At 51.9% G+C, this 26196-nt stretch overlaps 1 protein-coding gene across 1 annotated transcript in view; it reads right to left on the reverse strand.

Annotated features, from left to right (window-relative positions):
- The window catches only part of Ccdc88c (coiled-coil domain containing 88C), a 123522-nt gene that overhangs the window by 21754 nt on the left and 75572 nt on the right, over window positions 1-26196 (reverse strand). The window contains 13 exon segments of the mRNA XM_036206178.1: window positions 1123-1268; window positions 3138-3324; window positions 5012-5155; window positions 8761-9038; window positions 10153-10314; window positions 11578-11766; window positions 12682-12823; window positions 13492-13619; window positions 14734-15795; window positions 17203-17340; window positions 20606-20790; window positions 24124-24268; window positions 24853-24999. Coding sequence (XP_036062071.1) covers window positions 1123-1268; window positions 3138-3324; window positions 5012-5155; window positions 8761-9038; window positions 10153-10314; window positions 11578-11766; window positions 12682-12823; window positions 13492-13619; window positions 14734-15795; window positions 17203-17340; window positions 20606-20790; window positions 24124-24268; window positions 24853-24999 — 3053 coding nt within the window.

A 26196-nucleotide genomic window follows, 5' to 3' on the forward strand; every position in this document is an offset into this window, starting at 1 on the left:
ATGCTGGTCATGAGGAGAAGAAAGGCTCAGTCTGGCATGATACACCTCGGATTATCCAACCGTGGGTTTCCAGCATTAGCGTCCTCCCTCACATTCACTACCTCTGTCAGATGCCTGGGCCTAGACACACATCCCTTCAAATATGTCCCAGTAGATACAATCTCTTTAGCTGCCCTCTCTCCTACATACCCTGCACCTACATCACCCACCACACCCAACCCTCCCTATCCAACCTGGCCTCCTCTCATCTCAGCAGCAAAAGTGATTCCCTCCACTTGTCCTCTGGGGCCTCTAATCCCAGTGAGAGGGGGCACAGCCCCCGTCACCCCATGGTGCCAGGCTCCCAGGGTCTACATAAGGCTTGAGGAGGGAAGGTCTGGCAAGGCACAGGACAAACTTACTTGCTACAGTCAGCTAAGGGAGCAATTGATTCTCAGCTCTCAACCTGAACTTGTTCCCTGAGCTACAGCTGGTGCTGGCTGCCTATTTCTACAAATGAACTGCAGCCTCTCCAACGGTGGAATATACTTCAGAAAAAGCCAGTGAGGGCAGAGGAGATAACTTGGTTGGTAAAATAACTGCCACGGAAGCATGAGAGGACCCAAGTTCAATCCTCAGAAGCCACATAAGAAGCCAGGCATAGTGGAGTGCCCTTGTAATCCCAGTGGGGAAGAGACAGGAGGACCCAGGGGGTTCACTGGCCAGTCAGCCTAGCCTAGTCAGGAAGGTACAGACCAATAAAAGACCTTGTCTCAAATGACACTCCAGGTTGACCTCTGGCACACACACACACACACACACACACACACACACACACACCCCCTCCCCACATATATGCATGCACACAGAGGGCACATGGGAGCAGGAACCCTCACATACATGCAAGCTAATCTCTACCTCTTTCAGAAATCTAGACTATTCCATAAAATGGTATAGTTCCATCTCTAATCCTCCAAACCCTAATGGCTAGGGGGCTGTTCTCTGTCTTGAAAGCAACAGGTGTATTGGTGGAGGAGAAAGACAGGATATCAGGGGCTGGAGTGAGGATTGCACACTGTGGGGGGCTAGGGACAGTGGTCCAGAGGCCCCTTATGGACATGCCGCCCACCACGGCCCACTCACATGTACTGCTTCTGCTCCTCATGGTACTGCTCCTTGTTCTCTATATTCTGCTCCAGCAGCATCTGGTTCTGCTGGCTCAGCAGCTGGATCTGGCTCAGCAGGTGATGATTCTCCTCCTCTAAGTTCCCCTTGAGACGGGAGAGCAGCTGAAACACAGACCAGCATCGGCTCAGATACCCTGTGACCCCTGATGCTATGCTGGAAACCTGGCCTCTCGAAGGAAAGGAACACTTGGCACAGGGCGGCCATCTTGGTACTGTCTGCACTAGTGAGGACCTAGGGAGGGTCAACCAGCCAGGAAGGTTGCATTTCCTATGCACACACCACACGACCGGCAGCTAGCTGGCAGAACACAAGATTACATAGGAAATATTTTTGATCTACTGGTTAAATATATTATTACAATTAATTTCACTGGGGCCAGGGATGCGTCTCAGAAGGCTGCCTGCTATCACCAGCATTAAAAGATAAAGAAAGATGTATTAATCTCATTGAAAAAAAAAAAAAAAAAAAAAAAAACAGCCGTTTTGAAGGTGGCTACTACAAAGTGCTAAGCCGCATGTGTAGCTTTCTCGTGTCTCGTTGACTGGCAGTTCTGCTGTAAAAGAGAGCTGCTTCTGCCCAAAGCCAGAGACTGCAGACCGAGGGCCTCCTAGGCCACCCACGTCTTGTGCCCTGTGTAGCACAAGAGCAGTCCCGGTGACCTAAGAGTGGCTGTGTCCCCACAAAATTTCACTCTCACCCACACTGACAAAAATTCCATTTCATTTTCCCTAGCCACAAACTACCATCGTTTGCTGAGTTTTAGCTTCAGCCTTTAAAAATGTCAAGAGCCAGGTTGGGGATTTAGCTCAGTGGTAGAGCATTTGCCTAGCAAGCGCAAGGCTCTGGGATCGATCCTCAGCTCAAAAAGGAAGTCAAGAGCCATTCTTAGTTCGTGGGCCGTGTAAACGCAGGTGGCAGGGAGGAGCCGGCTGGAGGGCCGAAGTTCACAGACTTTTGTTTTGGAACAGTACTGTGGTGTAGTGGGGAGGCCCTGAGGTGTGGGAGGCAGAGACTGGGCTCCTATCCATTATGTACCTCACTGAGGATGAAATAAGCTAACAGGTAAGCCATAGTGGAACTCCCAGCATGCCACAGGAGGGAAACATGCTCCCCCCTCACTCCTCTATACCCCACAAAGCTAACTTCACCATTCACTTTTTCTTTCCCATTATTTTACACAACTTATGTGGATCTGATGAGCAGATCTGGAAGGGCAAAGGAGGTCAGGCCATTTCCTTTGCAGTACCACTTCTTTGAGGTCCAAGGAAGTGGTTTAGCGCACAAAAGCACTAGATAATGCAAGCAAGTGTGCACATGAGCGTGTGCGCACATCTGTATACAGACAGACAGACAGACAGATACAAAGATTTATAAACACACACAAAAGAATCCCAGTGCACCTCCTGTAAGAGCAGTCCCCAGTGGATGTGAGTGCCTGGTCAGTGACACCCATCCTCCATGGGCAGCTCAGATCTGGCTGGGTGACTAGATACTAGTGTCTGGGGCGGAGGTTTCCTACTTGCCTACTTGTCTCCCAGAGGTGTCTCAGAAATCAGGAGGGACCCACCCCCTCAGATTCTCTCTGTATAATGGGGTCTGAGATTCTACCTAAAGAAGGGCTTTGCTTCCCACAATGGCCATTTCTGACCCAGCTCTGTGCCAACAGCAGTGGATCACCCAGCCCCAGGACCTGAGCCAGGCAGCCACACTCAATCCCAGGCCATTTTGCTCATGTAGCTGTCTGAAAAGAAGAGGTACAGAGAAGATGGTGCCACTGTGTCCTGAAGGACAGACAGAAGCAAGCCACTGCTGACTTCAGGGAGCAAATGTCAGACAAAGTGGCCTCTGAGATGTTCCTACCACAGGTGGCACTCTGGTCTCACCTTGGCTCCAAGGACACCTCCAGTCTCAGAGAATCCACCCAGGAGAAGTGCTAGCCCCTCACAGGCCTGCCTGAAGGCACGCCTCACCTCACAGTGGTTGTCCAGCTTGGTCAGTGAGATGTCCATGCTCTGGTGCTGTTCCTTAAGCTGGTCAAAGCGTGCCTGCCAGCGGCTTAGCTCCAGCTGGGAGTTGTTCAGTGAGGTCTTCAGCTCCTTGGTGTGGGCATGCAGCTCTTCATACTCCGCTTTCAGCTGGTGGTGCAGGAAACTGACCCTGAGGGGAGGGGAGCCACAGGCAAAGGGGCTAAAAAGCATTCCAAAGGTAGAAAGGCCTGCAGCTGTGGGTTCGGGACCCGTTCTGACAGTAGCAGACCACGCAAGCTGTCAAGCTGCTGTGTATGACGTCAGAATTCTGAGAAAAGTTGCTGCTTTTCAGACTGTGTTCTCTGGGGCTCTAGGAGGGCATCCCTGAAGCCATACTGGTCTGTGTAGGGGGTGAGGGAGACAACAGGCACGCAGGCTAAGATGCTGGCCTCAACAGGACATCATGGCCAGTAGCCTCCTACATTACTGTTTAGGCATTCTGGTGTAAGTGGAAAAAAGAGCTGTGCTTTTAAAAAATTTTTTTAGAGAATATTCTTTCTCTGAAACACCATGTCCACAAGCTTCCAAAAGAGAGAGGAAACCAGCAGCCCCACTCAGCCATGATGCCTAAGAACCACATTAACCACCAGCATGTCACAATAACTCTACTTGGCGGTAACCAACAACTCTCTAATCAGACTTAAGATCCACTCAACAAGAGGGAGATCACACCTGGTACTGGAAATCTAGTCAACTAATCAGAGCTAGTGGAATCATGGCTATCAGAGGAGAATCTATAACCAATAATTTACTAAACCAACACCATCCCTAATAACAGTCTATAAACAATTGTCCTTATACCCACAGGTAAGTGTAGGTTCACCCCTCATCAAGGAAACTTCTCTCTGCAACAGAAACTACTACAGAAACCCACGACCAATCGATTTATGCAGAGATGTGGAGCCCGGTTCCAATGGATACATCTACAGAACATCCCTACATCTCAGGCTCAGGGAACATTGCAGAAGAGCCAGAGAATCAGGGACTTGACTGTGGGATTGTCTCCTAGGAACATCGGAAGCTACACCCGTAAAGTCTCTCACCCATGTGACTGCTCAACCATGAGCTAAATAAGGACACCGATCAATATGCCAAACAGCACAGGGAACAGCCCATGAGACGTCAGCCCTACCCAAAGAACTCTAGGCAACTGAGGAAAGCTGGGAACAGGAGGTGGCCTTCCCCAGGAAAAGAGCACCCCAGCTGGCTGTCCAGTGCCCAGTCAGCCCCGAAAACAAAGTACAAGCCTGCTCTAGGCAGGCGAAGCTTATCAACACAGGTGTCTTCTCTGCTAGGGACATGGCTGCCACTACTCTGCACTCAAGGACACTGGCGGCACTTGGGCACTAGACCTAGGGCTGTTTAACCCAGCAAGAGGAGGACTCACACCACTCAACACTAAAGACACGGCACAAACAGTAGGAGAGACGAAACAAGGTAGCTGAGTGAACCCGATGACTCAAATATTTTGTGAACTCTGTGCATATCCACAAAAGCCCCACGAATAGGAGTGAGATTCTGGTTACAAATAAGCACCAGTGAGTAGGTGAATCTGTTGAATAAGGAGGACCACAGTGGCTCCTGGGCTGGGCTGACATCTGAAGGTGACTATGCCTGTACAGACAACACACAGTCCGCCTTTCCCTGTACCGGCTGAGTACCACCGTCCATGCCTCACTAGCCTGGCCGTCAGCTCCTTACCTGGGCAGCGTCATGCAGTTCCCAGGCAGTTTTCAGTGAGGACTGCTCTGAACAGATTAGACCCCTGGGTCCCTTCCACTCCTCCCAGGCCCGGGTGGGTGTGCCTGGGTGCTCACCTGTCCAGCTCTCCTCGCAGCCTCTGGTTCTCACTCGAGGCCACGGCGTTGGTCCTCTGTTCCCGCTGCAGGGCCTCCCGCTCAGTGCTCAGCACCTTCTCCAGCTCCTCCAGCTCAGCTTTCTGCTTTTGTAAGTCACCGTGCCTGGAGGAGGAAAGAGCCACTGGAAGCGCAGCTAGGCTCCATCTCCCACAAGTGCCTCACACCCCAGGAGACTGGAAGAAGCTCTCTCAGAAAAGGGGGATTCCTGAGTCCTGTTCTCTGAGGAGTGGAGAGGGGCTGGACAGCAGGGAAACAAGAGGAACACGGCCAGGGGGTCGGCCAGCACCTCCCAGGGCCACATTCTCGTCCATTCTCTCCCTTGGCTTCCCTGTCACAGCCAGCCCCTTCTGATGGTCGCCTGAGAGCAGAAGGGCCACACTCTACACCCTTTTATTTCAGAGACTCATGTTACAAAGTGGTTCACTAAGAACCGGTAGATCTAGAGGAAACCACGAAATAAACAGCTAAATTCCACTGTATGAAACAGCTAATCCCTGCTCACACCCTCCTCACTCTATCAAAGCCCACATCTCTGTTCCCTTTGGCATTGGGGGAAGGGGTGGGTGTTGAGAGCCCCCCCCCCCTTTGAATTTTCCTAATCCTTGTAGGCTGCACAGCTGTCGCTGGGGGGCAGCAGAGCACAAGGTGGAAATGACAAGCCCTGACTTTTGTCCTTCTCTGCTGGTGACCCAGGATCCCCCAGTCAGTGAAAGAAGTGGTCTGGAGCACATTTCTCACCCACTGGCTTAGGAAACCTGGGAGCCCCTTCTCTACGGAGTATGTAACACTGCCGGTGTCCTATTGCTGGGGTCTCCAGTCTCCCCTCTAACTCCGACCCTCCACATCAGCTGAGCCTGGGCCATCTCACTGCACCCCCACGTAAGGGATCCCGTTAGGAAACTCAAGGCCCTTCACCAAAGTACAGAAGCGGCCCCACACGGTCGGACATAGAGACAGGATGAGGGTATCTGTCTGGCCTCCAGAGCCAAGTTAGTGACTGTGGAAGAATTATCCAGGTTTGACAAAGACCGCAAAGTGACCAGCAGGGACTTCCAATTCCTGCTCCCCTGTGTCACTTCAGCCAAGTCCACAGCTCAGCCCACAGCCCACAAGCCTTTGGAGTCTTGCTTACCAGCAAGCCCTCGACACGACACAGTAACTATCTAGCAGGAGTCCAATTAAGTATCAAAGGAAAAGAATCCATTTTGTCACTCCTGTGTGGCACACACTCGAAGCCCCAGTGCACAGACTGAAAACTGTGCCTCCAGCTGTGTGGCCAACCAGCCAGAGACGCTAAGTAGATGACAGGATGCTAGACCAAGCCAGAGCCTTGACCTTCAGAGTCAGTCACAACTCCATCTACAAAACCCTTCCTCCTCTGAACGGACATCAGAAGAGGGGAAAGATGGCTCAGTGGTTGAGAGCACTGGCTGTTCTTCCAGAGGTCCCAAGTTCAATTCCCAGCACATCCATGGTGGCTCACAACTGTCTATAATTGTAGTCCTTGGGATACAACGCCCTCTTCTGGTGGTGCAGATGCACATGCAGACAAAACCACCATACACATAAACACATAAGTAAACCTCCTGTGGTGCACGCCTTTAATCCCAGTGCTCGGGAGGCAGAGGCAGGTGGAGTTCGAGGCCAACCTGGTCTACAGAGTGAGTTCCAGGACAGCCAGGGCTACCGAAAAACTCTGTCTTGAAAAAAACAAAATACACAAAGAAGATCTTAAAAAAAAAAACAAAACCAAAAACCCTCTAAGAGTACAATGTACTGGGCAGTGGTGTCACACGCCTTAATCCCAGCACTCGGGAGGCAGGGGCAAGTGGAGTTCGAGGAGTTCGCGGTCAGCCTGGTCTACAGAGCGAGATCCAGGAGAGGCCAAAACTACACAGAGCAACCCTGTCTCGAAAAACCCAAAAAAAAAAAAAAAAAAAAAAAAAAAAAAAAAAAAAGAAAGAAAGAAAGAAAAAGACAACAAAAAACAAAAGTACAATGTTTTATGATGCTTGTGTAAAGCTGTGAGCAGGGTTCATGCTCACATTAGTGTCAACACTGTGTGTTCCACGGTGTTGGTCTGTCGGTGGCACAGTGCCTTTCGTGATTAGACATATGCAGTGTAGGTCCAATAAATGCTGCATGTAGAAAGGGCTGGAGGGGAATGCCAGGGGATAAAGCACCCAGAGGCAGAAGCTGTGCCATCTGGTGAGAAGAAAAAGTCACACAAAAGCAACATCTTGGCAGCCCTGAAGGACGGAGATGGGATCCTCTAGATGAAGGCAAAAAGGCCATACTGGTAGGAAAATCCGTTGTCCGCACCATTCTACCCAGAGTACCATCAGCGCCCACACAAGGCTTTTCTGGCTCGATAGCATTCGTAGGCCCCTGCATCGGAAATGTCCTTCATGTCAGCCACTCCCACCAGACATAACTAATGTATCAGGTGCCCAGCTGTTCTGCTGAGGTGGACTGGACAGAGCTGCTGCCAGTAGGGGCACTTCGCTAGCACAGGAGGGGGATGCTGGCTCTCTCCTGTCCCGTTCCTGTGGGTTTTCTTTGGACAAGCTTCCTTCTGATGTATATCTCACAGAACTCCAGCCAAGACTCTAGATACACCTGCTCAGAGATCTGGAACTCAGTGCAGGGGCAGGAGCTCAGCCAACAGTGGGTGACTTTAATGACACACACCCCAGGACCTGGGACTGCCATGGACGAAAAATTAACATTTATGTATTTCAACATAGGAAAAATTTACCTGAAGAAAAGAAAAAGCAGCAGGTACAGATTAAAGGAGAAGGGCAGTGTGGGTAAACTGTGGGAGGGCACCGGGGACTGAGAGCAGTCTCCTGTTCCCTCACTCCCCGCCCCCCTCCCCGCTTCTACCTCCCAACTGTGCCAAGATCACAGGTGTGGGGTTCCTTTGTGCTTTGTTGTTTGCATTCAATATTTAACATAATGGGGGGATTTGGGTTTTTAAGCAAACACTCTAGACTTAGACTTGGAAGAGGCAGTCTAAAGTGTGAATGTGCACAACCCTGCACATAGGTAGCCAGAAGTATTTTCCCAGGGGTGTGGGTCAGGAGAGGAGAAAAGGGGGTGAGGAAGAAGAAAGAATTCTTAGAGAACAGGTCTCCAAGTGTGCACACTGGGTCACCCAGAGCCAGAGTGAGCCACAGCACCCCTTTGCCCCCGTGTCCCCTGCCACACTCCCCAGCTGGACAAACAAAAAGGAAATAGAAATCGCTAAAGGTTCTATTTCCTTCCCTTTGGGAAAGCTCAGGGGCACCAACAATGAGAAGCAGCCGGCCAAGAGGAAATGTGGGGGAGAGGCGGAGGTGCATGCAGGCCTCAGCAAAGTCCCAGAAGCTCTGGGGCAGCCTAAGGGGCTCAGCACACCAGCTGCCTCCTCCATGGGCTGTATCCCTATGCCCAAGCCTCTCTCAGGTCTCCTGTCTATATACCCAGCTTCCCTGTCCCCAGGCCTCTGCCTCCTCTGCCCCACAGGCTCTACCCCTGCCCTCCAGGCCCCACAGGCTCTACCCCTGCCCTCCTCTGCCCCACAGGCTCTACCCTGCCCTCCAGGCCCCACAGGCTCTACCCTGCCCTCCAGGCCCCACAGGCTCTACCCCTGCCCTCCAGGCCCCACAGGCTCTACCCCTGCCCTCCAGGCCCCACAGGCTCTACCCCTGCCCTCCAGGCCCCACCTCTCCCCAAGCTCCTTGTGTTCCAACTCCAGGTTCCGATGCAGCGTCTTCAGGCAGCTGTGCTGTCGGATAAGGGCCTCATACTCTGAGGACTGGCGCTCGTACAGGGCACCCAGGTGCTCATGGTCCTGAAGCAGGGCCTCATAAGCAGCTGCCAGTTGCTCCTGCTGCTGCTGCAGACTTTCATGTTCAGCCTCCTTGGCCGTCTGCTGGCTCTGTAGCATTGTGTACTGTGCACCAAGTGCTGCATTCTGGGAGCTCAGTGTGGAATTCTCCACCTGCATGCAGGGAGAGCAGAGCCTTGTGTGTGGTGAGCAGGACAAGGACGACCAGCCACAGACAGCACCAGAGGGACCTCGAGGCAGGCCAGGCATGGACAATGCTACCAGAACCTGAGGACTTGGCACTGAAAGTGTGTATGTGGGGGGAGCGGACGGCAATATGGCAAAAATCGGCTATGAAAAGATGGCCATGAACCATCTCCAGAATTCTTCCTTCTAGATAAATTCCTCCTCCTAGATAAATCTCTATATGTCATTACTGATTCTTTTTAAAGCTTATATTCTAGACCAGCCAACAGAAAATCTGTGAGACTAAAGTATCTGACAATACTGTCTGTCTACTGATGGATCTTTATGTATTTATTTTTGTTCTGCTAGGCCCGCACTGAGGACTTTGTGCAAGCTAAGCATTTTTACCAGTGGGCCATATCTGAACCCCTGATGTTTTAGAGTATTCTAATATAATCCCAAAATATTAGAAAACTGAACAGGGGCCAGAACTACTCTGACATTAAAGCCAGACAAAGACTTTTTCCAAGACAAAACAAAGTAACAAATCAACATCCTATTTTCTTATTTTAACAAAAACAAACCCAACCTCTTTGCCAAATACGTTTCCTGTTTATTGTCTCTGTTCCATACATAACTTTCCAACTTTTCCCAGAAATTACATTAATGAGCCATTTTTCATTTTCCCACCACCTACTAACCACAAATAAAACTACGTGATAAGTGGGCTGAGAGGCTGGCTGCTTCCAGCAGATGGAAGCCAGGTCACAGCCCCACTCCCCTCTATCAACTTAATACAGCTCTGCCAGGCTGTACTGTACAGAAACTGTTTAACCAAGCTTACTTCCAAATCTCTCTTTCTTTTGGTGTGTGTGTGTGTGTGTGTGTGTGTGTGTGTGTGTGTGTGTGTGTGTGTGTGTCACTTGTATAAACTGAAAAGCAAAGAAATGAAGTTTTAGCCTGGCACCTTTAGGCCCAGCTGTAGGAAATGTCTCATGAGCCACCCTACTACCTGCCTTCAAAGGTGCCTGTCTACAGCAAGCCTCTTACCAACCACCCAGTCCCCAGGTACCCCCTGCTTAGCTGTCCCGGGTCCCGCTACCTGCAGCTTTGCAGTCTGGGTCTGCAGTGCGGTGGTGTGCTCCTGCAGAAAGGCACTCTGCTTCTGTAGGGTCAGGATCTGGCTGCTGAAGGCCAAATTCTGAGTCTCCAGGTGCTGTAGCTGTTCCTTCAGCAGGTGCTTCTCAGCCTGAAGAGCTGCGTTCTAGAGGAGAAGCATGCACCAGTTACACACAGCATGGCTAGCTCTCTCTTGCATAGGCCCTGGGGTTTAACTGAACCCTCAAGGGTAGATGTAGCCCAGAGCTGGGGGGAGGGGGACCCTCAAGCACAGGACATTAATGGTTTCCTTCTTGGAAACAGACAACTAATAGACTTTTCAAAAGGAAGATAATACATTACAGGGGCTCTGGCCCAGGACCTGAGGCATATGGACATGCAAGCCACTTTCCCGATTTCATTTGTTTCCTCTGGAATGGAATATCTGAAGAGTACTCTTCTGTGAGCTGAAGCCATTCCCCATTGGCCACAGAGCTCAGATCCTCAGCAATAGCTGTCCCTACGTTTGAGACAAGTGGAACAGGGTACTTAAGAGTGGGAGACTAGGACTGGAGAGATGGTTCAGTGGTTAAGAGCACTGGCTGCTCTTATAGAGGACCGGGGTTCAATTCCCAGCAACCACATGGCAGCTCACAACTGTCTGTAACTCCAGTTCCAGGGGATCTGACACCCTCACACAGAAACACACGCGAGCAAAACGCCAATGCACGTAAAAAATAAAAATAAACCATTTTAAAAAAAAGGACAGACTAACAAAGATCATATCTATTATGCCACTAATCTGGCTACGAACCAGGCCATTGGTTTCAGGCATGTGACCTAGAGACGGCCTCTACTGTTCTGTCTCAGCTTGTCTACTGAAAATCATCACAGTGGACTTCAAAAACGTCACTGCTGTGAATCAGTGGGGCAAGCATGCACTGGAGAGCTTTTTCCGGTAAGGGCCAACAGTAAATACTTGCAGGTGTGGTGGCCATGTCATCTCTATCCCATCAACGAAGGCCGCCACTACTGCAGTGGGACAGCAGCCCAGACCACACACATGTCAACATGAAAGGTGTGACCGCGTGTCAATAAAGCTTTGTTTAGATACAGCCCGGGCTGGCTGCGATAGAGCTCTGGAAAGCATGACACTATGGGGACGAAGCTTGGTGACAGTCTGGGTCTGTCTGTCACAGCAGATGGGGAGGTCAGCCCAGGAGATGGGGCGTGTCCCTTGTATTAGCAACTCTGAAGGATCTACAATGAAAGGCACCCAAGGGACCAGCCAGGACAACCCAGGGCAGTGTCCTACTGGACCCAATAGCCTCCATGGCCTCTGCCACCCCACAGTCTTTACAGTGACTTGACTTCTTTCCTATGGGGGCAGCTGCTGATAGGACGGTCACTTCATGGGCAGCCCACTCACACTGCGCTCTAGCTCGATGGCCCGGTCCTTCCCACGGAGTAGCTCCATGGTGGCCTCCTTGTGGCTGGGCTCCCAGGCCTCTTGCTCTTGGTGACTGCGGACCACCTTGCCCGCAGGGTGCTTCAGCATGTTCTGTGCCTGAGTTCTGTCCTCCTGCGTCTGCCTGAGCCGCTCCCGCTCATCCTTCACCTGCAAGCAGCATTGGGAAGCAGACTCAGGCAGGGTGGAGCCATGCAGGAGCCCCATTAGTGGGTCGGGAGGCACCCCTCACCAAAGCCTCAGATATCCACTCGCTCATCCCCTGAGGAGGGACAGGCCAGATGCCCTTCTTTTGCTATGTGTTTCCCCAGAGAGGGCAGCAAAGGCGGGGATGTGGACTTAAGCCGGCCTTAGTCCAAACCTTAGCTACACGGGCCTCCAGTCTACACCACACAACAGAGGCAAAACCAGGCACAGGCAGTCATACATCTCACAGAGGCCCTGCCAGCCCTGCATCTGCCTGACTGCAGATCCCAAGTCAACTCTGTAACCAAGGAATGTGCCACATGTTCAAAAAGGGAAAAACATACATGTGGCGTCAGTCCACCCATAGATGGAGACTAAAGGCACTCAAAAGAGTGAGTGTGTGTGTGTGTGTGTGTGTGTGTGTGTGTGTGTGTGTGTGTGTGTGTAGGTGAAGTACCTACTGACGTGTGGAATGTGTGAATGAGGGACGCTTGTCTATATGCATGTAGACTGTGTACGTGTGCTCCACACGTCGTCTGGATGTACGGAACATGTGCTTGCATGTGCCCAAGAGCTGACACACACATTTGTATAAGGTCCTGTCCCATCTAAGGGGCCGTATGAGCCTACAGGCCTCTGCTTGGTCTCTGAGCTGTTTTGTGTCCCCACACCTTACCTGGAGGTGTGGAGCTGCCCTGAGCCACAGCCTCCTCCTACCACACATCTGGCTGTCATGCCCAGCTCCTATATGCATACCCTGAGGTTGGTACCCGCAGGACACCCTACGGCTCATCCTCGTCTGTCCCAGAACACTGCCCTGGTTATCCTAGGGAGGGTATGGCAGAGGCCTGGGAGGTGGGACCTCAGCCTGGCCCTCACCATCTGCAGTTCAATCTGTAGTTGGTGATTCAAGCTTTCTTTCTCTTCCACCTGGGCCTCCAGAAACGCTATCTTTTCTTCTTTCATGGCCAGTGTTGTCTTCAACGCAGATTCATTTTTGCCTTCCAAAATCTTGCATTTTCTGAAAATATAAAGACACAATAGCACAGTTTTCATCCACTTCAGCCCTAGTCCCATGTGGCTAGCACACCCTTCCCACTAAGCTGGTTTTCTATTTTATTTGCCACAACACTATCACACGAAACACCACCACCACTCTGTATAGCTACTCCTTGAAGAGGTGTTCATAGATGGCTTTATATCACTCCATCTCAGGAAACCTCAGCTATTGGTCCAAGGTCACGACGCTAGGTACACGGCAGGTCTGCAGCCTTCCCATTGTACCAGACATATCAAAGCAGCCATGGGAGTCTTGTTGGTTACAAATCCCGAAAAGGGTACCATACTAGGTTTCTTTGAAAAGCCAGGCTGTTCAGGAAGGCACAGCTAGGAGAAAAACCACAATCATCTAGTTGAAAGACGTGGGCTCTTCCTGGGTGCAGGTCAGTGCGGAGCCTGTCCAGAATGCAAGCAGCCCTGCCTGGGTTAGCTTCCAGCCCCACAGCCATTTTATCACACAAAACAATCTGCCTCCCTGCCTCTCTAGGGACCAGACCTGAACTACAGAGGACAGACAGAAGGAGTCACACAGTGACTCCAGCAGTGAAGAATAAATCAAGGCCTCAGACGGAGACCCGGGAGCTCAGACTCAATGGAGAGCACTGTGCTGGCACACGGGACTGTCCTTACGTGTCACCATGACTGTTATCCTCCTGCAGCAGCGCCTCCCTGCTGAGGCCAACCTTCTGCAGCTCCTGGCTCAGTTTGTCCAGCTCACTGGTCAGCTGCTGGCTCTTCAACTTCTCCAGCACCAGGTCCTACGAGACAGGAAACGTCACCATGGACAGGAGTCTGGCAGGGGCATGGCAGGGAGGGTAAGGTCTCATGAGGGTGTCACACCTTCAGGCCACCTCGTCCCCAAACCTGGCCGTTTCAGATGTTTCAGGCAAGCAGGCTAGGTGACGCGGTGGGCAACTCCAGGATGCTCCACCAAAAGAAAAGGGATGGACACCCTTTCCCAGCCCTCTTGGACAGGGACATGCGGTACCACTGAAACAGGAAGAACTGGGGATGCTGCTCAGTGAGTGTGCTCAAGACCATGGGTTCAATCCACAGCACCAAAGAGGAAGAAAGAAGACCCCAAGCCCAAAACAAAACAGTGGGAAGGAAACTCCGAGGACAAGCTAAAGGGACCTATAATCATCAAAGCCAATCTATAGGCTTAAAAATCTTGCCGTCATAGAGAAATCAGGGTTTTGAAGCCTAGTCGGTGTGGGGCCAGGGAGATGTCTACACAGATAAAGGCTCTTGCTGACAAGCCTGGCAACCTGAATTTGATCCCAGAACCCAAACAGTGGAGGGATAACAGACTCTCTCTCAGCTGTCTTCCAGTCTCCACATGTATACTGTGACATACATGTACCTACACAGTTACCAGATAAATAAATGTAAGAAAAACCACCGCCCAAAACCTGAAACTTACTTCATGTGGAAGAACATGAAAACATAATTAGAAAACAAAAACAGAATAGCTTACCCGTATGTAGTCTGGTATGGAGCAGCCCTCTGATACATGACTGATTTATGGTTCTTTTGAATTTATGGCCAATTTGGGGGAATTTTGATTTTAATTCCAGGCTAGCAATAGACATGAGTTAATGATGTCTCTAAATGCTGGGCAAAGGCAGCAAGCTAGAGCTGAGTCAGTCACTGGGTGAGGAGGGGATTCAGATGCACCCCGGAGTGCTGTGTGACCACCAGGCGGTTGTTAATGAGCAGTGAGACCACCCCATGCCTTTTCTCCCCAGGCTGCAGACCTTTAGCTACCTGTGCTCAGCCTCAGGGTAGACACCAAGTCCCCCCTCCATTCCAGAACCTCCCATTCTGGAAACAGGCCATTTCGCCACCGCCCTTGGCCGACACGAGGCTCACCTCTCTCAGGGTGGTCAGTGTCTTCGCGTGCACGGTGACCTGCTTGGTAAGGTCCCGGTTGTCCTTTTCCAGCTCCTTCAGCTTGCTGGCCGCATCCCGGCAGCGGGCCAGCTCTTTGTCCAGGGCACGGCTCTCCTTCTCGGCTGCTGACAGCTTGGCAGCGCTGTCGTCCAGGACAGCATCCTTGACCTCCACCTGCTGCCATAGGCGTCTGGTCTCCTTCTCCAGCAGCTTCTTGTCCTTCTCCAGCTGGGCCACCTCCTGCTCCAGCGCCTTCCTGTCCTTCTCGGCCCCCTCAAGCTGCTTGTTGGTGAGCTGCAGAGCCTCCAGGTCTCGCCTCAGAGACTGGCGCTCGGCCTCCAGCTCGCCCAGCTCCCTCTCCAGGGCCTGGGACTTGTGGCTGCTGCTCTCCAGGCTGTGCTGCAGGCGCAGATTCTCGGCGCTCACGCTCTGGTAGCTGAGTTCCAGGCGCTCCGACTTCTTGCTTAAAGCCTTCAGTAGCTCCACACTCCTGCGCAGCTCTTCCTTCTCCTGCTCCAGCTGCTGGTTCTCGGCCTCAATCTGCGCCATCTTGGCGCTGGTGAAGTGCATGGCCTCCACCATCTTCCGCAGCTCCAGGTTCTCCTGATCCAGCTGCTTGTTGTCCCGCTCTAGGCCCTCAAGCTGCACGGACACATTCTGCAGGGTGTCCAAGGACTTCCTCAGCGTCCGGTTCTCCAGCTCCAGACCCTGGCTCTCATGCTCCAGCGCCTCGACCTTCTCGGTGACCGTCTTCAGGGAGGTCACCTTCTTGGCCAGCTGCTCATTCTCCTTCTCCAGACGGTGCAACTCCTTCTCCAGCACCTCCGCCCGCTCTCCCTTCTCCTTGGCCTCCTCCAGGTCTCTGTGCAGCTGCTTCTTCTCCAGCTCCAGCTGGCTGACTTTGCTGCCGGCCTCAGTCACAGCCTGGTGGAGGGCTCTGTTTTCCTTCTCCACATTCTTCGTGCTGTCGACCGGCGGCCTCTCCCGCAGGGACCACACAGCCTGGTGGAGGTGGCCCTTCTCCTGCTCCAGGTCCTTTATCTATGAGGATACAAACCCATTAGGCCTGACCCAGGCTGCGTGCTGCAGGAACCCACACCAGTGATTTGGGTTCACACAGGGCTGCCAAGTAGAAAGTCTTCACTAGCTATCTATACATCATGGCTCATCAAAACACACTCCATACAGAGAGCATGGTCTTAAACCTAAATGACACGCCTCTTTCTTGAAAGTGTTAGTGATTCCTGTGGTCCCCTCTGTCATGGCCGGCAGGACTCAGTGGACACCCTGCCCGCCTCCACGGCCTTCTCTTGGGCAACACTCTTCTGTCCCCCAGCTTCTTCCCACTATGGATACGTTGGACAGGCTGCTGCTCTCTGTGCCTCGGTCCCTCCCGTGTCTTCTCATCCTCATGGTCAGTGCCCAAGTAACCTTGCACAATGGCTCTAAAGAGGCCCTGCACCCACTAGCCTCCCCCACCTCCACCTTGTCTATTCACACAAGATCCCCCGTGCCCGTTGCCTTCCAAGGTAAGCACCATGGATAGGGCCCACACATGTCTTTTCCTCCTGCGTAGTGCCAGTCTGAACTCCTCTCCCTACGTGTTACACATCTACAGCACAAGCTAAAAATCTAAACTAAAATCTAAACTACCTGATACCCCAGCCTTGCTCTTCACCCTCTTCTTTCTGTTCAGACCTTGGGCAGCCTAAGAATGGTACTACTGAGCTACTCCATCAGTACCCTGGGACTTCCGAAAGTGGAAGCAAGTGGAACCCTGCAGGTTTGCCAAGGTCTCTGCTCTGTCACTAACAGGCTATTAGAAATGGGTCATTGTCCTGTGCACTGCAGAATGTTTAGTAGCCTCCACCCTAGTTAGCTTTAACCATCAACCTGATACAGCCTTGAGCCACCAGGGAAGAGTCTCAATTGAGGGACTGCCCAGATCAGACTGGCCTATGGCAGACCGTTTTAATTATTTATTGATGTAAGAGGGCCCACCCAGTCCACCGTGGGCAGCACCATTCCCTAGGCAGATAGTCCTGGGCTATGTAAGAAAGTTAACTAAGCATGAGCCTGAGAGAGCCAGAGAGCAAGCATCCTCCTCTGCGGGTCCTGTTGTACTTCCTTGGCTGTGAGTGAGTTTCTTGGAAGTATGATGGGTGGAGTACTAGCTAGCTTCCCTGACTTCCCTTATGATGTACCTGCAACCTGAAATAAACCATCTATCTCTTCCTCTACATGGCTTTAGTCATGGTGTCTGTCACAGCCACAGGATGAAACTAGAACCAACGTGCCAGGGACTCTGGTCTTTTCCTGCCCAGAGTCAGAACAATCAGAACTGGCTGAAGACACTGACAGCGGGGGTGGAGGAGACACGGCTGTGCTCCTCAGCTCCTCTCCTGCTAGCATGCGCAAGTGAGGTGGTGACGGCATCGGCATGCCTACCTGCCTGGCCTTGTCAGCCTTCAGGGCCTCCATGTCACTCTGCAGCTGTTCCTTCTCTCGGATCAGCTCCTCACTGAGAGTCTCCAGGTCCTGGTTGCTCTGCTTTTCTCTCTCCAGCTGCGTTTGCAACTTTTCAATCTGCAGATTTAAAGATGCAGCCTGTGTGATGCCAGTCCACCCAAGGGAGCTGTGTTTCCACAGACAGACAGACAGACAGAGAGACAGGTCCTTCTCTGTCCAGGTTATCCCCACAGGCCCTTGAGAAACAAGGTGTTAGCATCACTTCGCAGCAACAGCCTTACGCCTTCCCTCCATCATCGACCTGCACCTCCTGCTTGGGATCAGAGAAGTTACTTGGCAGCAGCCTGCCCTTGTCTGTCCCAGGTTACCCATGCTTCCTTTTGTCTACTCTACCCCGTGTCTTGCTTTTCTTTCTTGACCTTATCTACTTCCGCTCTGTGTCAGACCACATACCAACAGCCAATGCCGGATTCCCCACAAGGACTCTATGGCTCCTTCTCTTCCTTATGCTTGGGGAAAGCACGGATATGCTTAGGTTTTATCACTGACCCTCAGGTAAACCTGTCATCAAGCCCTGCCCCTTCTGCCCACTCTACTTGCCCCCACACTCTATGGCTGCTGCCCCAGACCAGACTGCATCATTCTGCCTGGACAGATGATAACCCTCCCATTACCACCTGCCAGCACCAGGCTCTGAAGGGGGTGCCCGTTGGGACACAGGCATTGACTTGGCAGGGCTGCCAATCCTGTTCTCTGGAGATGCCCATGCTACTGTCTACTCTGTAGAGGCTTCTAGCCTGGGCTGTCTCTTCCTGCTGTCACTGAGTGTATTCAGCATGATACGCTGATGCTGGTCTCAAAGAGGCAAAGAGTCAAAGATCATGCTCAATCATGACACCTACTGACCACAGGTAGCTGACCCTCCCTGGAGACTGTAAGGCCCATGCCTACTTTCTGACTTGATGGGTCTGGGGTGGGGCCTGGAGGTCTGCATTTTATGTCATCTTAGTGTGCCTCAGGCTGCTGGTTGGGGGCCACTGCTCTAAAAGAGATGCTGAAAAGTATCTGAAGCTCAGCTGAGCCACCACTCAATCTGAGCCTGTAAGGGAGAACCAGAGATGCCCAAGGACCCTGAGTGCACAGGGACTGAGCTGTGGCTCTCACTCGGCTGTCCACACATGTTGCATGGAATGGACAAGGGACCAAGCTCCCACAGCTCTAAGCATCCTTGTCTATAGCGACTCTGCAATCTTTCTCCTTCCTGACGTGCCACCCTCTACAGGAGAAGCTGGGGTCCACCAGTGGGAAAGGTGGGGCCAGTAGGGGTGTGCAGGCATCATGGTTGTTAGGAGTCCCAGCATAGGACCCTAGGGCAGGTATGACTCATCCAGCCATGTTGGTTATGGCTTTCCAGAAGGGTGCTATGAAGCGTCACACACAGGTCTTTCCCCAAATCAAGACCTATCTCACCCGTATCTCTGTGCTATTCCTCACCCGAGACCTGATCCTCAGAAGGGAGGCTGAGGTGGCTCAGCAGAGAGCAAGCTGCGGGGCCAGAAACAAGAAGTGCGGTCACAACAGTTAGGGAAGAGCATTGGCCGCAGGGGTCAGTGACTGGCCCACCTTTAAGAAGGGCTGGACTCCTGTTCCTCCTGTGCATACTCCCAGGCCTGTGGGATGAGGCCCCCAGCTCTGCCCTGAGCTATGATGAAGACCACGCCTGTTGGCTTCATCTCACTCCCCAAAATATGCTCGACCCCGATGCCAGCCTTTGTGTCTCATGTTGCCGCTGCTGCCTAAACATGAGATTTTCCTGTATCCTGCTTGACCCTCTGGATAGCTTCCATTTTCTCCTTTCTTAGTTCTGTTCCACACTCTACTGCTTACTGAACACAGCACACATATACACACACCCAACACATCCCCCACTCGCCCACCGGCAAGCTGGCTATGTCAGGCTGAGAGCTAGATGCAGGCCCGTGAGCCTGAGAAAGCTCTGTCCTTAGAGTTGGGGCTCAGACATTTCAGACAGCTGCTCCTGATGTCTCTTGATGGCCCCAAAGCAGGCAGCGCCCCTCCTCTCCATAATATGGAATCTTTTCCTATTTGTCTAAAGGAGCTGAACCTTGGTGACACCGGTATAAAGTTACATAAAGACAGGAGGGAGGTAGCGTCTCAAGGACCCAGGAAGTAGGAAGAAGAACATGAGCTCTGAGAACTCAGATTTCCACAAAGACCTCAGACCTAAACAGGCTACAGCCTGGCTGCTAGGGGTGAGACAGGGGAATGCCAAGGACTCCCAGCAAGCCCTATCCCACAGAGGACGGCTGGGGTTAGAGAAAGGAAATTCAAGGAGGCTGAGCTGGTTGAGTGTGACCTCCTCCTGGGGCTGAAGTGCAGACCCATCAAACACAGGGAACTGGGACCAAAAGACAGTCAGTGAGACCCGTATAAAGAACGGAAACAGCCGCCACCGCTGGCTGGGCAGACACACTGCTGCCAGACGCCGGATGCTCTACGGTCAGGACACAGGACAACTCTGGTCTGGGAGAAGCAACGTCCTTCTAGTGTCCTGCTGCTCCCTAGTTACTGGGAACTGTGGGAAGTCTGCAGCAGGACAGGGCTGGGAAGAGGCCACAGGACTGCTGAGGGGAAGCTGAAGGTGGGACTGGACAGGGGCAGGAGCAGCCATGATTGATGGCAGTGTCCACTGCACGTTTGTATACAGAGGGTAGGCTACAGGGCAGGGGTGACCTGCACTGTCCCCAGCCCAGTAAGAACCCAGAGTGGGAAGGTTTCATCTTCTTTTATGTCAGCTCTTTTTCACTTGGTCCAACACTGGATGCCCATTTGTAAAGACATCCCCTGCCCTGGGCCCACAGAAATCTTGGAGACCAAACCCCAAACCACCTGCTCACCATTTTTTGCTTTGCACCAAAAGACAAGGCACAAGAGAGGGGTGTCGCCTACTGTCCTCTAAAGGAAGAACAAGTCATTTGGCAGCTAACATGTCACATGACACACAGTACTTCAAAGGACCACAAGGGGGTAAATACAGGTAGATGGTTCCACGAAGGTCCTATTCACAGCAGGAGGGTTTAAACCAAGGCCCCCTCCCCAAGAGAAAGCAGAGGCAGGGTCCGTGGGGGTGGTCTCCTCCCAGGAGACCTTGCCCCACCCCTACCCCAGGTGCCTTATAGGGGACTGAGAAGCAAATCAAGGGGATGCAGACATGAGACACAGGTCCTACAGAAGAGCCACCAGTAAGGAAGTGACGGCTGTCTCCCTGGAGTCTGGTTAAGGGCCCCAGAGACACGGAACTTCCTGCGATGCACAGAGTGCCCATACACAGAGTGCCCCTGTGCCAGCCCAGGGAAATCACCTTCTTGCTAAGCTGCTGGTTCTCTTTCTCCAGCTCCCCACATTTGAGGCTGCTCTCTTCCAGCGCCAACGACGTGTCCCGCAGCCCCTGGATGGTGCTCTGCAGGCTCTGGTTCTCCTTCTCCAGCTTCAGGATGCGGCTGGAGGCACACTCGTTCAGCTCGAACACGAAAGACTTCCTGGAGGCTGAAGTGCCAAGTAAGTGAGGGCCTAGCATTCTGGGAACCCACTTCCACCCCGACACAAGCCGAGCCCCAAGAGCTAGGCACCCGCTCTTGCTTTCCATTCTCATCCCAATGGGACTGCTGCTTCAGCACCCAAGAAGGAAGGCCTCTGCTGGCAGCTGGGTCCGCTCAATCTAGAGCTTAAGAAGAAACTGGATGACAGTGTAGGAGCCAATTGTGGGACTTAAGAGAACCTGGGTCACCATGCTGCTCACGTGACTGACTCAAGGGCAGCAGGTGTTTTCTGTGTCTATTCCAGGAGCAGTGGGCATCTAGGCTGCTCAGCAGGGAGGGCAAAGGGACCAGCTGACTGTGAGTGAAGGAAAGCTGTGACTGTATATGTGTGTATACACACACACACACACACACACACACACACACACACACACACACACACACTATTGCTGGCCAGCCTGGGTTAGAACCTTGTTATGAGAGATTTCTAACTTCAGTTACGTTGAAGAAAGCCAGACAACGCATGCAAAGCTGCTTTAGATGTCTCAGCGAGATGAGGTAAATGTTTTAAAAGGCATCTACTTTGCGTTCACATAAGGGAGTCCAGCAGTAAACTTCTTGGTCTTTCCTCATACAAGCAGGTGCATGGCTTCAGGTAAGACTCTGAACAGTTAAACAGAGGCCATGAATTTGAGAGAGTGGAAGTGGGGTACATGGGAAGGGTTGGAGAGAAAAAAGGGAAGGGGAGAAACGTTATAATTCTATTTTAATTTAAAAAAAAAAAGGAAAACGTGAACCTAAATAAAGTACCTGGCCTAAAAGTCCACTAACTCAACTTGTGGCCATTACTTCTGCAACATTTATGTGGAGGTCATTTTTATAATTAAAATTTTTATATATAAAAATAATTATAAAAATAATGCTAAATTTGTATTTTAAGTGTTAATTTTTTTATTACAATTATTTATGTGGCCGGGTGGTGGTGGTGCACGCCTTTAATCCCAACACTTGGGAGGCAGAGGCAGATGGATCTTTTTGAGTTCAAGGCCAGCCTGGTCTACAGAGCCAGATTCAGGAAAGGCGCAAAGCTACACAGAGAAACCCTGTCTCGGAAAAAAAAATTATTTATGTGTGTGTGTGTGTGCATGAGTGCATGCACATGGAAGTCAGAGGACAACCTGCAGGAGCTGACACTCCTCCTATTATGTGGGTTCCGGGCATTGAACTCAGGTCCTCAGGCTTGGCAGCAAGCACCTTGACCTGCTTGCTGAGCTGTCTCACTGGCTCCATTTATTTCACTACCATCCACGTTTCTGATCCTCCCTTGCCGAGACTCAGGACAAAGTGCCTTTCAAGCTTCTACAAGTTCAACAGTGGTACTGAGTGCAAGCAGCTTATCAGCAACGCAAGCAAGCTCCACCCTGAGCAGGCACAAAGGCTCGTTCATCAGACCACCTGGCAAACAGGACGCACAGGTATAGTAAACATAAAATGGGGCCAGGCAGGGCTAAAGCCTCAGTTTCCTCCCGTGAGGCTGAGGGCAATGCTGTCCTCATTTTGCAGATGGGAGGCTAAAGTTTAAAGACATGGTATTACTCCAGGTCACAAGTAGAGGGGCCAGCACTCTAAGCCATGTCTTTCCAAGTCTTTCTGTCTTTCAGAGCTCACTAGCGAGGCCAGGGGTAGAGCTCAATGGTAATGTATATGCTCTGTATACATGAGGCCCTGACTTCAATCTGCAACCCAAGCACAATTTTAAGTATTTAGAGGCCAGGAACAGCTTAATCCAGCCACTCAGGAGAATGGAGCAGGAGCCTCACCTGAGCTCAGGAGTTTGGAGCCGGTTCAGGCAACACTGTGAGACCAATCAACACTATCACTAAGAATAAATCGTAAGCCCAGAGAGATGGCTCGGTGGTCAAGAGCACCGGCTATTCTTGCAGAGGACCTGGGTTCAGTTCCCAGGACCCACTTGGCAGATCACAACCACCTATAACTCTAGTTGCAAGGGATCCAAGACCCTCTTCTGGCCTCTGAGGGCACCAGGTATGCAAGTAGTACAGAGATATGCATGCAGGCAAAACACCCATGCACGCAAAATCATGTGGCCAAGGAGACAGCTCCGTGAGTAAAGGTACATGCCACAAAGCCTGATGACCAGGGCTTGGGTCCTCACATGGCGGAGGAATAACCAATCCCCACAAACCGTCCTGAATTCCATGCATGCATACACATGTAAATAAATCTAATTTTTAAAATTAAAAAAAAGAAATCAATCGTGGCCGTTGACCTTAAAGGGTTCATAAACTATATACTAAGCAGTGTTAATGGATCAGGCCTTTGAGATTGGTCCTGGAAGCCTGCACCGCTTCTCCAGTCCACCAGGGAGCAGAAGTTTCTTCTGGTGGACTTGAACTTCATTCAGAGGCAGAAACAATGCCTTCTCCCAACCTGTGCGGCTCCCAGGCACCTCAGCTTGGCACACAAGCCCCGAGGCAGACACAGTTCAGTGTCCACAGAAATGAGTTAATTCAACGCTTTCACGTTCAGGGCTGGTAAGAACACTGGAAGAAAACGACCTGGGTAGTATTCTCAGGGAGTTTTTAATCGGTATCTTTCAAACCTAAAATGGAGCCAAACGCCCAAGCCTGCTCTGTCAAGTGCTAAGTCAGTACTAATTCATTATGTTGGGTGCATGGGAAAGGTGAATGTGGCTATTTTCAAACACAGGAATTGGCTTATTGTTTGCTGGGCGCTGCAGCTTCCTGCTACAGTGCTGACTGGGGTCCCCCACCCTTCCCATAATGCACCTTATCTCAGGGTGCCAGCAGAGGGCAGCAGTGCGTGCCGGGAAGGAGGACTCCCCTCCCCTTCTTCCCCCAGGAAGATCTATAAAGAGCCCGAGACTGGGGACCAACAGCCACTTATCATCTCCACCAGAGAGACAGGACCGGCTGTATCCATCCTGCCCAATTATGCAAATCAACAGGGCAGATAATGTCCAGGGTCCATTTATAATAAGGATTAGTGATCACTGGGGACACTTCTAGTGTCAGGGCTTTCTGTCATCAGCAAAGAGCTGTGATCTGGAAGCTCCTGAGTGTCCATATGGGAGACCAAGAAATCCCAACACTTCATTTGTAGTTTACTTCTGGGCATCCGGGCTGCCAGGCCACTCACATTTCCCCTGGGGACGACCATAATCAAACAGCTCCAAATGGCACTTGAGGAAATCACATTTACTTGTGGAGAATAGACGGGCTGTTAGGAAGACGCAGAGTCAGCCAAGGGCTCTGCTCCTGGAGGAGCAGTGGCTATGGCGGGGCTGGGGGCTACCCACCATCAGACAAGTCTGCATTCTTGGACAGCTGTTCCAGCTCCCAGCCCAGGTGGGCCGACTCATTCATACTCTGTTTCTGTGCGATCTCCAGAACCATGTTTTCTTCCAGCAGCTCCTCAATTCGTTTCTTATCTGTGTCCCGATCCTAGGGCAGAAAGAGGTAAAGTGTGAGAGGTCTAACTGTCCTCGGACACAAGTATCCACCACCACCCACTCAGAAGGACAGAACGCTTCCTTTCACACAGACAGCTGTACACAAACACCCCACTCAGGGACCCACTGCAATAGGGACCCCTACTAGACAGGCCCTTGGCCTGACTAGGTTAAGAAGGAAGTCCTGAGGTCTCCGTGAACACTCTGAACGTAGGAACACAAGGAACCGTGCTTTGCAATATTACACTGCAGTGATGAGAAGCTTGTTGGCCTTAAAGTAGGTCTCTGCAGCCTCAAAGGCTGTGACAGGGATGACGGACCAGTGCTCAACCCACTCAAGAGCCATTGAGGACCCTTGAAAAAGACAGATGTGCTCATCCCTGCAGAAGCAACATACAAGTCAGGTCCTAGCTGTTCGAGGGCACTTAAGTGTCCACTTGAGCCACTGAGCTTTGCAAGCTCTTAAGTCAGCAAGCTGCTGGCAGGCAGCAAACTCAGAAGCTGACACATCAGAGGGGCTCGCGCCTCCTACACCCCCGCCATCGCCTCTTGATGTGGCACCCGCTTCATTCCTACCAGCTCCAAGTCATGGAGTTTAGATTTTAGCTGCAAGTTCTCCTTCTCCAGCTCGTGGACTTTATCACCTCGAGCACGGGCGGCGGTCAGTTGCTCTTCCAACATGGCCTTGGTCTCGATTAAGATGATGTTGTCTTCTCTCAGCTCCTGAAGAGCAAGCACCAACAGGAGAGGCGTCAGGTAAAGGCCAGGGTCATGACCACAGGACTGCCAAACAAAGCACTTTCAGACCCTGGAGCCAAGCAACCAGCTGAGGGACACACGCGGTGGGAAGCTCCGCATCCAGTCCTTGTCAGCCTCACTGGTTCCCTTGAGGCCAGGCAAGTAACTCTCAAAGAAAAAAATTCAAGAAACGAGAAAATGTTTAATGGTGCTGGGGTGTAGATCAGCACAGAGCGAATGCTTAGTGTGCACAAGGTCCTGGGGTTTGATCCCCAGCACAGCAGATAAGGAGGAACTTTGGGAAGATAACCCCTCCTCGAGGTCTTCCACAGCCAGATGATCCTCAACTTGGACCCCACTAGAAAGTGGACTCTGCTGACAATGAGGGTCACCGCTGGCCTGAGTTCCATCCACAAAGGGAAGTGAAGGGAGTGGCTGAGAGACCAGAGGGGACAGAGCCCAGGACTAAGTCGGATCCTCTCAATTCAGTATTTAGGCCAAACAAGAAGGGGACACTCAAGTCACAGCCCAACAAAGCAGGAAATACGAACCCCAGACAGGCACAGGCAGAAACTGGCCTCTGCTGGCATCACAAGAAGAGGCCAGTCTATGGGCCACGCCTGTCAGACCTTGTCCTGAGCCTCTCCTGTCCCATGAGCCCTTCCAGGCAGTGCTTGGTGTCCTGGGTTGGGGGTGGGGGCGGCTTGCACGTCTCCCACATCCTCACAGTCTATAAACAGTGCGTGCAGGGAACTGCCACCTTCCTGGGTGGGGAAGATTCTCAAGACTTGTCACACTCACAGACTACAACAGGGACCAAGGCTGGGGCTTCCATGTGCCCACCGTGTGCTCATTCTCCCACATGGGCCTGAATCCAAGCTTCCCGGTGGAGGGAAGCACTCATGGACATGGGCTTGATCAAAGCTGGCCCCGGGAAGCAGCTCATTGATTTTAGGGTCTCCCATTTGTCTCCGGAGACTCCATGCCCGACAAAGACACATCACTGTGGCTGGTCCTCCCTCACCTGTTCCTCACAGCACCCCTCCGAGGGTAGGCAGGTCAGGGTCAGTCTCTTCCTATAGATGAAAGACCAACTCAAGTGCATTAAGGAGGGCACCCAAAGTCACAGGCCTGCTGCGGGCCAAGGCCAAAGTTCACACTTAGGCTGCAGGCTCAGACCTG

Source organism: Onychomys torridus, chromosome 14 (assembly GCF_903995425.1).
Source record: "Onychomys torridus chromosome 14, mOncTor1.1, whole genome shotgun sequence".
NCBI lineage: Eukaryota > Metazoa > Chordata > Mammalia > Rodentia > Cricetidae > Onychomys > Onychomys torridus.